This window comes from Anomaloglossus baeobatrachus, chromosome 4, assembly GCF_048569485.1.
Source record: "Anomaloglossus baeobatrachus isolate aAnoBae1 chromosome 4, aAnoBae1.hap1, whole genome shotgun sequence".
Classification (NCBI taxonomy): domain Eukaryota; kingdom Metazoa; phylum Chordata; class Amphibia; order Anura; family Aromobatidae; genus Anomaloglossus; species Anomaloglossus baeobatrachus.
This window is the reverse complement of record NC_134356.1, coordinates 637,776,079-637,789,211: the sequence shown is the minus strand read 5'-3', so window position 1 is coordinate 637,789,211 and position 13,133 is coordinate 637,776,079. Positions and strand designations below refer to the sequence as shown.

The window sequence follows — 13,133 nt, the reverse complement described above, 5'->3', positions numbered from 1 at the left end:
TTTGTAATGATATATAACGGGAGGGTATCTCCTATGTGTTGCTGCTTTATGTAATTCCTTATTTAACATGTCTGCATTAGAGGAAATTCATTACTATTAGTTGTTACACAGTAGAAGCCATCACACATTTTTGATCATTGCTATTGTCTTTTCAGCAGAAGTACATAAATATTATTGCTGGATTTTCTCTGTCTTCTTGCAGATTTCCAATGAGCCCTGCGGTTGGGGAACAATCCATGTCAAGCTCACCTGGTAGGGTCCTAGGTAGACAACAGCTGTCCACCCTCCCAAGCAGCACCATTCCTAAAGTAGGAGGCTCACCTACTGAAACAGAATTAAAGCCTGAAGAAAGGAGGTGAGAAATCAAAACAAAAATATCTTAGAGGGGTTTACATGATATCCTCTAAATAGATCATCAATATCAAATCAGGGGGCGTCCGACATCCAGTACTTCAACCGATCAGCTGATTTGTTTAGGAGCTGATCTGTAGTGTCCTGCTCCTTAGGCTACATTCACACGACCGTCCTGTCTATGCGGTCCACAAAAAAACGGTCCTGTTTTCTTCATCGTTCCTTATGGGAGACCCAGACCATGGGTGTATAGCTTCTGCCTCCGGAGGACACAAAGTACTACACTAAAAAGTGTAGCTCCTCCCTCCGAGCATATACACCCCCTGGATGACCACATCTAGCCAGTTCAATGCTTTGTGTTCAGGAGGTCACACACAGATGCATTCTCATATGATTTTTTGATTTCAAAGAGTTGGAAGAAAAGCGGGTCCAAGCTGGACTCCCGGCATGTCCCTTCTCACCCCACTGTGTCGGCGGTGCTGTTAAGGTTGATTTACAAGGCTGGCGCCTTACATGCCACGCTCCTTCACCATCCCTCGGGCTCTGGCTTGAAGTGGGAGCCAGCACGGTTCTCTCTGCTTTGCAGGAGACCGGTCTCCATCCGCAGCCCTTTCAGGACCCTGCCGGACGGAGCGCTCACCCCTCAGGGACCTGGCCCTGCGTCTCATAAGCTAAGTATTGAGACGTTATTGAAGGGTCCCTTGTGTATTTATTGTGGGGAGAGTGTGTTATTTCACTGTGCTGTGATTTCCGGCCGGTTCTCTGGTTTTCTCCTGAGAACCGCGCCGAGGGTGCCTGCTCGTCGGCCGCATGAGAAAATTTAGGCCCCGGCTTCGGCTGCGGCCTAGTTTCGTTTTCACTGCCCCTGCATGTCAGTCATGCAGAGGGACAGTGCGGCACCGCCCACCGGCCGTTCAGCACAGGGGAGGACACTCCTCTCTGAGGAGATGTTTCCCTCCCCTGTATTTCTCCTTGGCCCTCCGGTTCCCGCTCTTGGACTAAACCCCGCCCCCCCTCCTCACTCCGGCGCCATTTTATCAGCGTTCACACACTGATCGGCGCTGGCTGCTGCAGCTCTGCATCTGTCTGGGGGTCCAAGCTGTGGAATCCGGAGGGCACACAAAACGGTCTGGTAAGCCACAACCTCTGGTTGTGGACTTCTTATACACTCTCTGGGGGTCATTCTGAAGGAGTGTGTTCTTTACTGCAGAGCCTCCACCTCAGCAGCATGTCTCACACTAGGAGCAAGGCTGCAAGGCTTTACTCTATATGCACTGCATGTAAGCTCATACTGCCTGAACCGAGCACATATCCACATTGTGATGCCTGCTCTAACATGGTGGTGCCTCAGCCTGGAGTCTCCCCAGGGGTCCCTCCGGCTGCTCTAGCCCCGGTGGCTGAACCCCCGGCTTGGGTAGCATCGTTTTCTAAAGCTATCTCCCAGTCCTTTGCCGACTCCATGGGACAGCTGTCCCGGACTCTGCTGACCATGCATCAGCCCCCTTCTCAGGGCGTCTCTGCTGCTCCGGCTCGCTCTGCAGAGCTCACAGAGGATTTTTCATCTGTTCCTGGACCCCGTCCTCCTAAACGGAGACGCAGGGACTCTTCTCCTTCCTCGTCCCACGGCTCTGATTCACGAGCTGAATGGCAGGGCGAGGAGGATGCCTTTACTGTGGGCTCGGACGCTACCTCTATGTACCCCATTGATCTATCTGAAGGTGATGCGGATGTTAGTGACTTGATTGCGTCCATTAATTCCGTACTGGACCTCAATCCACCAGTGTCAAAGGAACAAGCCTCTCTGGTAGAAAAACACCAGTTTACCTCACCTAAGAGAGCAAGGAGTATGTTTTTTAACCACTCCAGTTTTCAGGCCACTGTGACCAAGCCCAGGGCCTGTCCTGACAAACGCTTCCCAAAGCGTAGTTCTGATGACCGTTTTCCCTTTCCACCAGAGGTGGTCAAGGAGTGGGCTCATTCACCGAAGGTAGATCCTTCGGTGTCTAGAATCTCAGCCCGGACAGTTGTATCTGTGGCCGGTGGCACCTCACTTAAGGATCCTACTGACCGCCAGGTTGACCTTCTGGCCAAATCTGTATATGAGGCGGCAGGGGCCTCGTTCTCCCCGTCCTTTGCAGCAGTGTGGGCTCTTAAGGCCGTCTCTGCTTCTCTGCAAGAGATGCATTCCCTCACCAGTGACTCTATGCCCGAAATGGTTGCCTTAACTTCCCAGGCTTCGGCCTTTTCATCCTATGCTATGTCTGCCATTCTGGAGGCTTCTCACCGCACGGCGGTGGCTTCCGCTAATTCCCTCGCGATACGCAGGATCTTGTGGCTTCGAGAGTGGAAAGCAGACGCTTCTTCCAAGAAGTACCTTGCTGGGCTCCCCTTTGCTGGGTCCCGGCTGTTCGGTGAACAACTGGATGAAATTATTAAGGAAGCTACTGGCGGGAAGAGTACTTCCTTGCCACAGACTAAAACCAGGAAACCTGTCCAGGGCAGGAACCAGTCGAAGTTTCGTTCCTTTCGTTCCTCTAACTGGTCATCCTCTAAGCCCTCAGCCTCGTCCACTAACTCAGCCAAGGATCGAAAACCTAGCTGGCGCACGAAGCCGCGTCCTCAGAAGAGCGGAGGAGCCGCTGCCACTAAGGCAGCCTTCTCTTGACTATCTGGCTGCGCCAGCAACGTCCTTGGTCGGTAGCAGGCTCTCCCACTTTGGCGACGTGTGGTTTCAACACGTCTCCGATCAGTGGGTGCGGGATATCATCTCCCACGGCTACAGGATAGAGTTCTCTTCCAGCCCGCCAAACAGATTTTTTTTCTGTCAACTCCCCCCTGCTCCAAGGCCGCCGCCTTCTCTCAGGCCGTGGCATCCTTGCAGGCCAACGGAGTAATTGTACCGGTTCCCGCCAGGGAACGGTTCAGAGGTTTCTACTCAAATCTCTTCCTAGTCCCCAAAAAGGACGGTTCCTTCCGGCCCATCCTGGATCTCAAGCTTCTCAACAAGCATGTTCAGGTGCGGCATTTTCGCATGGAGTCTCTGCGATCAGTCATTGCCTCAATGACCCAAGGAGATTTCCTGGCATCCATCGACATCAGAGATGCTTATCTGCATGTGCCAATTGCAGTTTCACACCAGCGTTGGCTACGTTTTGCAATCGGAGAGGAACATTTCCAATTCGTGGCTCTCCCCTTCGGGTTAGCCACGGCCCCTCGTGTATTCACCAAGGTCATGGCAGCAATGGTTGCGGTTCTGCACCTCCAGGGGTTGGCAGTGATTCCTTACCTGGACGACCTTCTAGTCAAGGCTTCATCCAGTGCAGACTGTCGGCGGAGTGTCTCGCTCTCTCTCGCCACGCTTGTTCAATTCGGGTGGCTTGTCAATCTGCCCAAGTCCACTCTGACCCCGACCCAGGAACTTACGTACCTAGGGATGCAATTCGAGACTCTGCCGGCACTTGTGAAACTGCCCTTAGTCAAACAGCAGTCCCTTCATCTGGCGGTGCGCTCTCTGTTGAAGCCCCGCCGTCATTCCATCAGGCACCTCATGCAGGTGCTGGGTCAGATGGTGGCGTCAATGGAAGCGGTTCCCTTTGCCCAGTTCCATCTGCGTCCCCTGCAGCTGGACATTCTCCGCTGTTGGGACAAGCGGACCTCTTCCTTGCACAGGCTAGTGGCTCTGTCGCCACAGACCAGGAGCTATCTTCAGTGGTGGCTTCGGCCCCTCTCTCTGTCCCAGGGACGCTCCTTTCTGGCCCCGTCCTGGGTGATTCTCACCACGGATGCCAGTCTATCCGGCTGGGGAGCAGTGTTTCTCCACCACCGAGCACAGGGCACTTGGACTCCGTCCGAATCAGCCCTCTCGATCAATGTGCTGGAAATCAGAGCTGTGCTCCTAGCTCTCGTAGCCTTTCACCACCTGTTGGCGGGCAAGCGCATTCGAGTCCAGTCAGACAACGCGACAGCAGTTGCCTACATCAATCACCAGGGCGGGACTCGCAGCCGCCTAGCAATGTTGGAAGTTCAACGTATCCTTCAGTGGACGGAGGACTCCAAGTCCACCATATCCGCAGTCCACATCCCAGGCGTAGAAAACTGGGAGGCAGATTATCTCAGCCGTCAAACCGTGGACAGCGGCGAGTGGGCCCTGCATCCGGCAGTGTTCCGGTCGATCTGCCGCAAGTGGGGTACTCCGGAAGTGGATCTAATGGCATCCCGGCTCAACAACAAGGTCCCGGTTTACGTGGCTCGCTCCCACGATCCTCAGGCCTTGGCGGCGGACGCGCTGGTTCAGGATTGGTCCCAGTTCCGTCTGACCTACTTGTTTCCCTTTCTAGCTCTCTTGCCCAGAGTCCTGCGCAAGATCAGAATGGAGGGCCGTCGGGTCATCCTCATTGCTCCGGACTGGCCCAGGCGAGCTTGGTACCCAGACCTGCTCCGTCTGTCCGTAGAGGTGCCGTTTTTCCGCCAGAATTCTGCGGCTCTCAGATTGACGGCGTGGCTCTTGAGTCCTGGATCCTGACGGCTTCAGGCATTCCTTCCGAGGTCATCTCCACTATGACGCAGGCTCGGAAGTCTTCCTCGGCCAGGATTTACCACAGGACTTGGAGAATTTTCCTGTCCTGGTGTCGCTCTTCCGGCCATGCTCCTTGGCCGTTTTCCTTGCCGACCATCCTGTCCTTTCTACAGTCCGGTCTGCAGCTAGGACTATCTCTCAATTCCCTCAAGGGACAGGTCTCGGCTCTGTCAGTGTTGTTCCAGCGGCGTATCGCCCGACTGGCCCAGGTGCGCCCCTTCATGCAGGGTGCATCTCACATCATTCCGCCTTACCGGCGGCCTCTGGATCCCTGGGACCTTAATCTGGTCCTCACGGCCTTACAGAAACCCCCCCTTTGAGCCTCTTAGGGAGGTTTCTTTGTTTCGACTTTCACAGAAAGTGGTCTTCCTGGTGGCCATAACTTCTCTCAAGAGAGTCTCTGATTTGGCTGCGCTCTCTTCAGAGTCACCCTTTTTGGTTTTTCACCAAGACAAGGTGGTTCTCCGTCCGACTCCGGACTTTCTCCCTAAGGTGGTGTCTTCTTCCCACCTTAACCAGGACATTTCATTGCCTTCCCTTTGTCCGGCCCCTGTTCATCGCTTTGAGAAAGCGTTGCATACTTTAGATTTGGTGCGGGCGCTCCGGATCTATGTGTCTCGCACCGCTGCTCTTAGGCGGTGCACCTCTCTTTCTCTATCGTTTCATTGGGGGACACAGGACCATGGGTTATGCTGCTGTCACTAGGAGGCTGACACTAAGTAAACAGAAAAAGTTAGCTCCTCCCCAGCAGTATAACCCCTGAGCCGGAGGCGGGCTCAATCAGTTTTTTGCTTAGTGTCGTAGGAGGCTGATGTGGGCCGACTGGGCCCCCTTCAGCCACTTGATTTTTTGCGTATATTTTTTCATTTTTCTCTCGGCGACGCTCGTCGCTCTCATCTGTGGTAATTCTCTTTTTCTGCAGGTGTCGTTTCTCTACCTCAGCTCTCGCAGCCCGTGTGGGTACCACTCCCCTGGGTCGCAGAGGCTTGAGTCGTCGGGCCCTCTCCCCCGTCCAATTCCACGGTACCACTCCCGGGTTGGCACGCGGGGCTGAACTTTCCTGAGCACCCCCTATTCACCCTGCGGTATCACCCCAAAGGGTGCAAGGGGCATACAGCAGGGACTGGACCTCGCAGCGAGTCTGGACTGTTTGATGGGGCCCGCAGCGCTGCTACACTACAGAGGGGCTCCCTCCCCCCACCAGCGTCCACCTCCCTGCCTGCCTGCCTCATTCTTCTCCTGCTGCCCGCAGCCAGTCCTCCGGTGTGCGGAGCACACGGACACAGGTGCAGAGCTCCACGCCTGCACACTAGCAGATGCGACGCCGCCGATCAGGTAGGACACCCTCTCCTACCTTCTCCCGGGCGGATGCAATCTTTAGGCCCCGGTCCAGACCTCACCGGGCGCCCCCACGTCCCCATCCGGACACATGCAGACACCTCGGGCGGCTGCTAAAATTTAGGCCCCGGTCTGGGCCTAGTCGCCTGGCACCCCGGCCACGTCCGCGGAGCTCCCTGCCGACATCCGAGGTCGGGTGGATCCGCATCGCCGCTGCGCCGCCGCCGCTTCGTGAGTGGGTCCGCCGGCGCTGCCTCTGCCCGCGGCGGCAGCTTCCAAATTTAGTCCCCGGTCTGGGCCTAGCCGCCTGGCACCCCGGCCACGTCCGCGGAGCTCCCTGCCGACATCCGAGGTCGGGGGGATCCGCATCGCTACTGCGCCGCCGCCGCTTCGTGGGTAGGTCCGCCGGCGCTGCCTCTGCCCGCGGCGGCAGCTTCAAAATTTAGTCCCCGGCTTCGGCCCTGTCTTCGGCGTCCCAGGCCCGCCTCCCGCGCAGCGCTATTGGCCGCCGGCCTCTCTGTCTCCGCCCTCCGCTCTGCTCCAGGCATCACTAGGGGGGTGGTGGATAGTTTTTCCCGCTCTCTTGGGTCCGCCTCCAGCCCCCTCAGCGTCCATTTTAAATAAAATAAAAAAAAGGGATCAGGGCAGACTCCTGATCTGCGGATTGCTGAGGCTGCAGCAACCCTTATCAGGGAAAAAATGGGCCCAAAATAGCCACAATCTTTTAACGATAGTGGGTTTTTTTTATTTATCATGGGTTGAGTTATTACTATATATGTAGATTAAGTTTATTAACTCTTACAGGTCTCAGCTTGAGATATTTGTTTTTTGGACCGGTAAGCTCAGGTCTACGCTTCCCTCAATTGGTTTTTACAACCACCGCAGCCACTGGCACTGCACGCCCCTGCTCCCCGCCCCTGCCGAATAGTTAGCGCCTGGCTCTGGCCATAAATCCCCTCGCTGGCGTTCCTCGGGTTGGTGCGCATGCGCTGCGTCCCTGGCCGACGCTCGGTCGGATCATCCACAGGACTGGCGCAATCCCCTCGGGGAGGTGAGTCCCATACCAGGGGCCTTTTCTCTGCCGGAAGCGGACCCTCCAGGTCTCATCTTCTGCGGCCCCCCAGGTTTCACCTTAATCCCCAGGTCCAGACTGCCTTTCCTTCGGTAGCCTTTCGACCTCTCGGGTGATGGCCCAGGCGTTCCACCTCTGGTGAACTCCGAGCAGGACCTGGATGTTTTTGGCGCATGACAAATAGCCTGCTAGAAATGGTGAGTCAAGCCGTAAGGCTACGGACAGCCCTCTTCTCTCTGTGCACGCAGGTCTCCTTTAAGACATTTGGAGCGGACCCTTGATGTAATCAGTGGACATCCAGAGTTCGCCGAGTTACCGCGTGATCACTGACAACAACCAGACACGACGTTTACCAGCGGTAAGTCTTGTCAGTATCATTATTCCTTTCTCCAAGGGGGTTTCGGACAGAATGGGCATGCTACACTGGAGTCGCTGTTTGATCACGAACAACACCCAGACACTGCGTTTACCAGCGGTAAGTTGTGTTATTGCCATTATCATTCCCCCAAAGGGCTCCGGAGAGAGGGGGCATGCCATCTTGAAGAGACGAATGTGGCGGGCCCCTTCGGTTTACAGGGGACATCCAGAGTTCGCCGTGCTGACTGCGTGAACATGGTTATTTCCCGGACACGTCGTTTACCAGTGGTAAGTCCCTTTATTTGTCATTACCCCTTCTCGAAGGGGGCTCCGAAAGGAAGGGGCACGCTACCCTGTAATCGACCCGCCTGGGTTCCTTCCGGCTTCTCGTCCCTAACGTGACGCTCCGCAGGGACTCCGCGGACACCCTACGCGGCGGACCACGTTCCACCTATGCCGACCCTGGACTGGTTATCATCTTCCGTGAGTACCCTCTCTTCACAGACCTGGTGTCTGACTGCGGCTCGGCCTGAGCCTCTAGCATCAGTGTGTACACCCGTCGAGACCTCTGACTCAGGATTAGGAACTGGAATCGACAGCTAAGGAGTCGCTGACTTCCCTTCCGACTGTACGTCAACGCCCCTTCGGAGATGGGCGGGGCCAGTTGCTCCCCTAGGATACGTTAGGGTAGAGTACATCTCTCCCCTAGGCTACGTAAGGGAAGAGTACATCTCTTCCGGCATCGGCCAGACGCATCAGGATCGTCCCCCCACCGCTAGGTCCCAGTCCGTTCACGCCGCACCCGTCAGGGCGCCAATATCCCTCCAACAGTCCCTCCGCCTCGCGTGACAGTGGACCGTTCCAGTTTTTTAAGAGCGCTTGCAGGGATCACTGTCCCTGCGCATACTACTCTACAGGGCTGCTAGGTTCACTCCGCCCAGAAACGACCTAGAGGACCAGAGTTCTCCCTTCAAGGGCCCGCGTTTTGAGGTTTAGACCGTCATCATCACTTTTCGCTACTAAGGTAGCTGAGCTACCGGAGGGAGTCCTCTCAGATCCCGACCCGGTAGATCCTCTCTTAGGCACGGTATTCAAGCCCGTCCACGGGTAGCTACTCCTCACGCAGGAGTAGTTTTCTACCTGGCACAGAGTCCCGCGTACCCTTTGCCATCCGTGCCCGTTTTTCCATCAGTTTTTGCTATGCGAGCCCTCGACAGTCTGTGGCGGGAATAGCGGCGGTGCACTTACCAGATTCATCCTTGACTCTCCCGCGGACCACACTGAAGAACGGAGTCAGGAAGGTTCCGTCTTCGTGGAGGACCCGCCAATCCCCTCCTTGCGGACCAGTTTTCACAACGTCCCTTGAAGCTCCCCTTTCCTCCTCTGGAGCATGTTATCAACCGTCACCAGTCTCCCGTGCTAGGGTATCCTACTCCCCTCCGGTTAGCCCGGTTTACAATTTCTTCTCTGGGTCGGGGTGGCCCATTCAGGTTCCAGTCGGACCATGCCACAGCGGTGACGTGCATCATCCTCCAGGGAGACGCAGGGAGTGTCATGGCAAGGGAAGAAGCCTAGAAGATCTTGCTCTGGGACAGGTCTCTTCACTCACTAATCTCGGCTCCACATACATAGCGTGGACGTTTGGACGGCCGATTTTCTCGGCAAGAAGGGCCTCGCTTAGGCAAATGGCTCCTCAACAGGGAAGTCACCAGCCAGTTCTCCGGCGAAGGAAGATCTCCAGTCGTGGTCCTATTGGTCTTGCGATCCAACTTTCAGGTCAATGGTGCATCGTGGGTGCCACCTGCTCTGGACTAGGTGACGATGCCCTCGTCCGGTCGTGAAGCCTGTTCAGGCTCTCGTGCATCTTCCCGCGGTTTCCCATGATCTCGAGGGTTCTCAAAATGGACCAAGGCAGAAGAAGGCTCTGGAGTGGCCCAGGCGAGCATAGTTCACATAACTTACTCAACTCCTCGCAGATGCCCCGTGACTCCTTCCAGACCGCCCAGTTCATCCGTGTCGGGGCCCCTCTCTTCTACCAGGACTCAGAAGTCCCAAGTCCAACGGGCTCACCAGTGGATTCCGGGTTCTGGCTCGGTCAGGTCTGTTGTCAAGAAGATTGCAGACAATGATGAGGGCCGGGAGTCCAGTTCCCTCGAGGATTTCTTTCCACTCGTACAGAGCTCCCCCGGTGGTATGAGGAGCACATCTTCCCTTCTCCTCTCTCCCTCCCCTCCTTCTTGCTGGCATTCTTCCAGTCAGATCTGGATGCGGCCCTCTCGCGTGTCCCTCTATCGACCAGGTGGCTGCTCGATTTGTTCGGGTTTCGGAGTCCTCTCACTTCCCGTCCTTCGATCACGGCCTTCACTCAGAGAAGCGTCCATCTGGCTCGGCGGTATCTTCGGTCACTAGAAACGTGGGACCTTAATCCAGTGATGGTTTCGCTTCAAGGTACTCTTTTTCCCTGCTCCCACCTGTTTTGATAGGTGGGCTCCTTGTGGCCGTCTTTTGGTTACAGACGGCATCAGGGCGGACAGCCCTCTTGTCGTTTTCTTCGTCGCTCCATTGGGAGACCCAGACGATTGGGGTGTATAGCTACTGCCTCCGGAGGCCACACAAAGCATTACACTAAAAAGTGTAAGGCCCCTCCCCTTCTGGCTATACACCCCCAGTGGGATCACTGGCTCACCAGTTTTCTGCTTTGTGCGAAGGAGGTCAGACATCCACGCATAGCTCCACTGTTTAGTCAGCAGTAGCTGCTGACTATATCGGATGGAAGAAAAGAGGGCCCATATAGGGCCCCCAGCATGCTCCCTTCTCACCCCGCTGGTGGTTTGTAAGGTTGAGGTACCTATTGCTGGTACGGCTGGAGCCCACATGCTGCTTTCCTTCCACATCCCCCTGAGGGGCTCTGAGGAAGTGGGATCTTACCGGCCCCAAAGCCCTGAGGCCGGGCTCCATCCACAGACCCATTGAACCTGCTGGATACGGAGCTGGGTACCGTTCAGGGACATGGCCCTGCACCATTCAGGTACTCTGTGTCCCCGTACACACAGCCACAGCACACTCCAGACTTGCTGGGTGTGCTAGTGCGCCGGGGACAGTAAAGGGTTACAGTCACTGCAGCCTAGCTGAGTGACTTTATGTATGGGGAACTACCGCGCCGGACGCTCCGGGAGCGGCGGCGCGGCTGGGACTTGTAGTGCGCCGGGGACTTAGCGCCGACCGCGCTTTTACGGCGGCGGCGCTTATAAATCCAGTCCCCGGCTTTTGCGGCCTAGCTCCGCTTCGTTCCCGCCCCCACCCTGTCAATCAGGGTAGGGGAGAGACGCTGTACAATCAGCAGCGCCGAGGGCTGGAGCCTTATTTACATGCTCCAGCCCTCTCACTGGACACTGTGGGACGCCGGTTTCCCGCTCTGACTTGGGGGCACGCCCACGGCCCGCCCCTACTCACACGAGCTGGAGAAGGACGCCGGCAGCCATTCCTGCAGTCCGAGCTGAGACATCGGACTCTGGGCAACCAGGCACAGGACTAGGGCGACCACACACCCGCTTATAGGCGGGCGGTAAGCGGCACATGAAGTGCTGACCCCACTAAATACCGCAGTTGTCCATTTGTATTTTTATGCTTACACTGCATAGGTCGCTATTTTTGGCTATATGCCCTCTTAGATGGCGACACATCAGCAGCAGGAAAGCAGGGGTGCTAAGGCACAGGCTTTCTATGCTGCTTGTATTGCATGTACTGAAGTGTTCATGTGTATTTATGCTTGAATGCTATACACTGCACTGTACGGTCGCTAGTCTGGGCTATTTTCGCCTAGAATGACTAGACTACAGCAGCAGAAAAGCAGGGGTGCTGAGGCACAGGTTTTTTCTATGCTGCTTGTATTGCAGGGGTTGCAGTGTTCATTGTACTTATGCTTGTATGCTATACATTGCACTGTATGGTCGATATTCTGGGCTATATTCCCCTAGATGGCTAGTCTACAGCAGCAGAAAAGCAGGGGTGCCAAGGCACAGGCTTTCTATGCTGCTTGTATTGCATGTGCTGCAGTGTTCATTGTACTTTATGCTTGTATGCTATACATTGCATTGTACGGTCGCCATTCTTGGCTCTATGTCCTAGATGGCTAGTCGGCAGCAGCATATAAACAACACAGGCTTTCGATGCTGTTGTTACTGCATGTGATACTGTTCCACGGCACTGAACCCCATTGTGTGCAATGCTCCCCTGGAGCACTTGGTCAGCCGGGGTCTCTACTAGACGTGGCCAAAGGAACCACCTGTCAACCCTGTCCAAGGAGTTGCAATGGGATAGAGACTTGCAGTCCGGACAGGCCATGGGCAATCTGGATCATTGCTCCCTGGCCACCCTCATTGGGAATAAAATCGGTGCTCCGGGAGGGGTCCCAGGAGGCTCTCTGTATGATGAGGCAGACGTAGCTCATCAGGACTTTGATCCTGACAACGCTCTCAATCCGGATACACCGGATGGTGACGCCATAAGGAATGATCCTATAGCGTCCATCAATGGAATGTTGGATCTTTCTCCCTCAGCTCCCCCAGCGGAGGAGTCAGCTTCACAGCAGGAGAAGTCCCATTTCAGTAGCTCAAACGTATATTGAGTATTTTTCTGGCCACGCTGACTTCAGAAAAGCAGTCCAGGAACACCACGCTTACCAGATAAGCGTTTTCTCCAAACGTATTAAGGATACACGTTATCCTTTTCCCCCTGACGTGGTCAAGCGCGGGACCCAGGGTCCAAAGGTGGATCCTCCAATCTCCAGGCTTGCGGCTAGAGCTATAGTTGCAGTGGAGATGGGACTTCACTTAAAGATGCCAGACAGATGGACTCTGGTTGAAATCTGTCTATGAGGCTATCGGCGTGTCGGTTGCTCCGGCATTTACAGCCGTATGGGCACCCTAAGCTTTTCAGCTGTTCTTGCACAGCTGGTCTTGAGCATATGTACATTTGTGCCGCAGGGGCGTCCGTAACCTCGCAATGTCTGCATTGCGACTTACCCTATTAATGCTGTCCTGGAAGGACAGTCGAGGTTTCGGTCCTTCCCAAGCTCGGGCAGGTCCCAATTGTCCTCGTCCAAAAGAGCTGAAAAGCCTCAGAGGGGCTCAGTTTCCGGCCGGGCTCAATCACGCCCAAGGAAGGCAGCCGGAGGAACCGCTACCAAGGCGGTCTCCTCAGGACTCTCAGCTCTCTCATCTCTCCGCATCCGCGGTTGATGGCAGACTCGCTCGCCTTTGGCGACATTTAGCTGCCACAGGTCACAGACCGGTGGGTGAGGGACATTGTGCCCACGTGCACAGGACAGAGTTCTGTTCTCGTCCTCCGACTCGATTCTTCAGAACGTCCCCACCTCCCCACCGAGCCGATGCTCTTCTGCACGCAGAAGGAGTGGTAGTCCCTGTTCCTCTTCAGGAA

The 13,133-nt window shown here is 55.6% G+C and overlaps 1 protein-coding gene across 1 annotated transcript in view; it reads left to right on the top strand.

The window, feature by feature from the left end:
• Window positions 1-13,133, top strand: part of PIWIL2 (piwi like RNA-mediated gene silencing 2) — a 376,860-nt gene that overhangs the window by 29,392 nt on the left and 334,335 nt on the right. Inside the window, exon 5 of the mRNA XM_075346446.1 lies at window positions 203-355. Coding sequence (XP_075202561.1) covers window positions 203-355 — 153 coding nt within the window. The remainder of the gene's footprint in view (window positions 1-202; window positions 356-13,133) is intronic.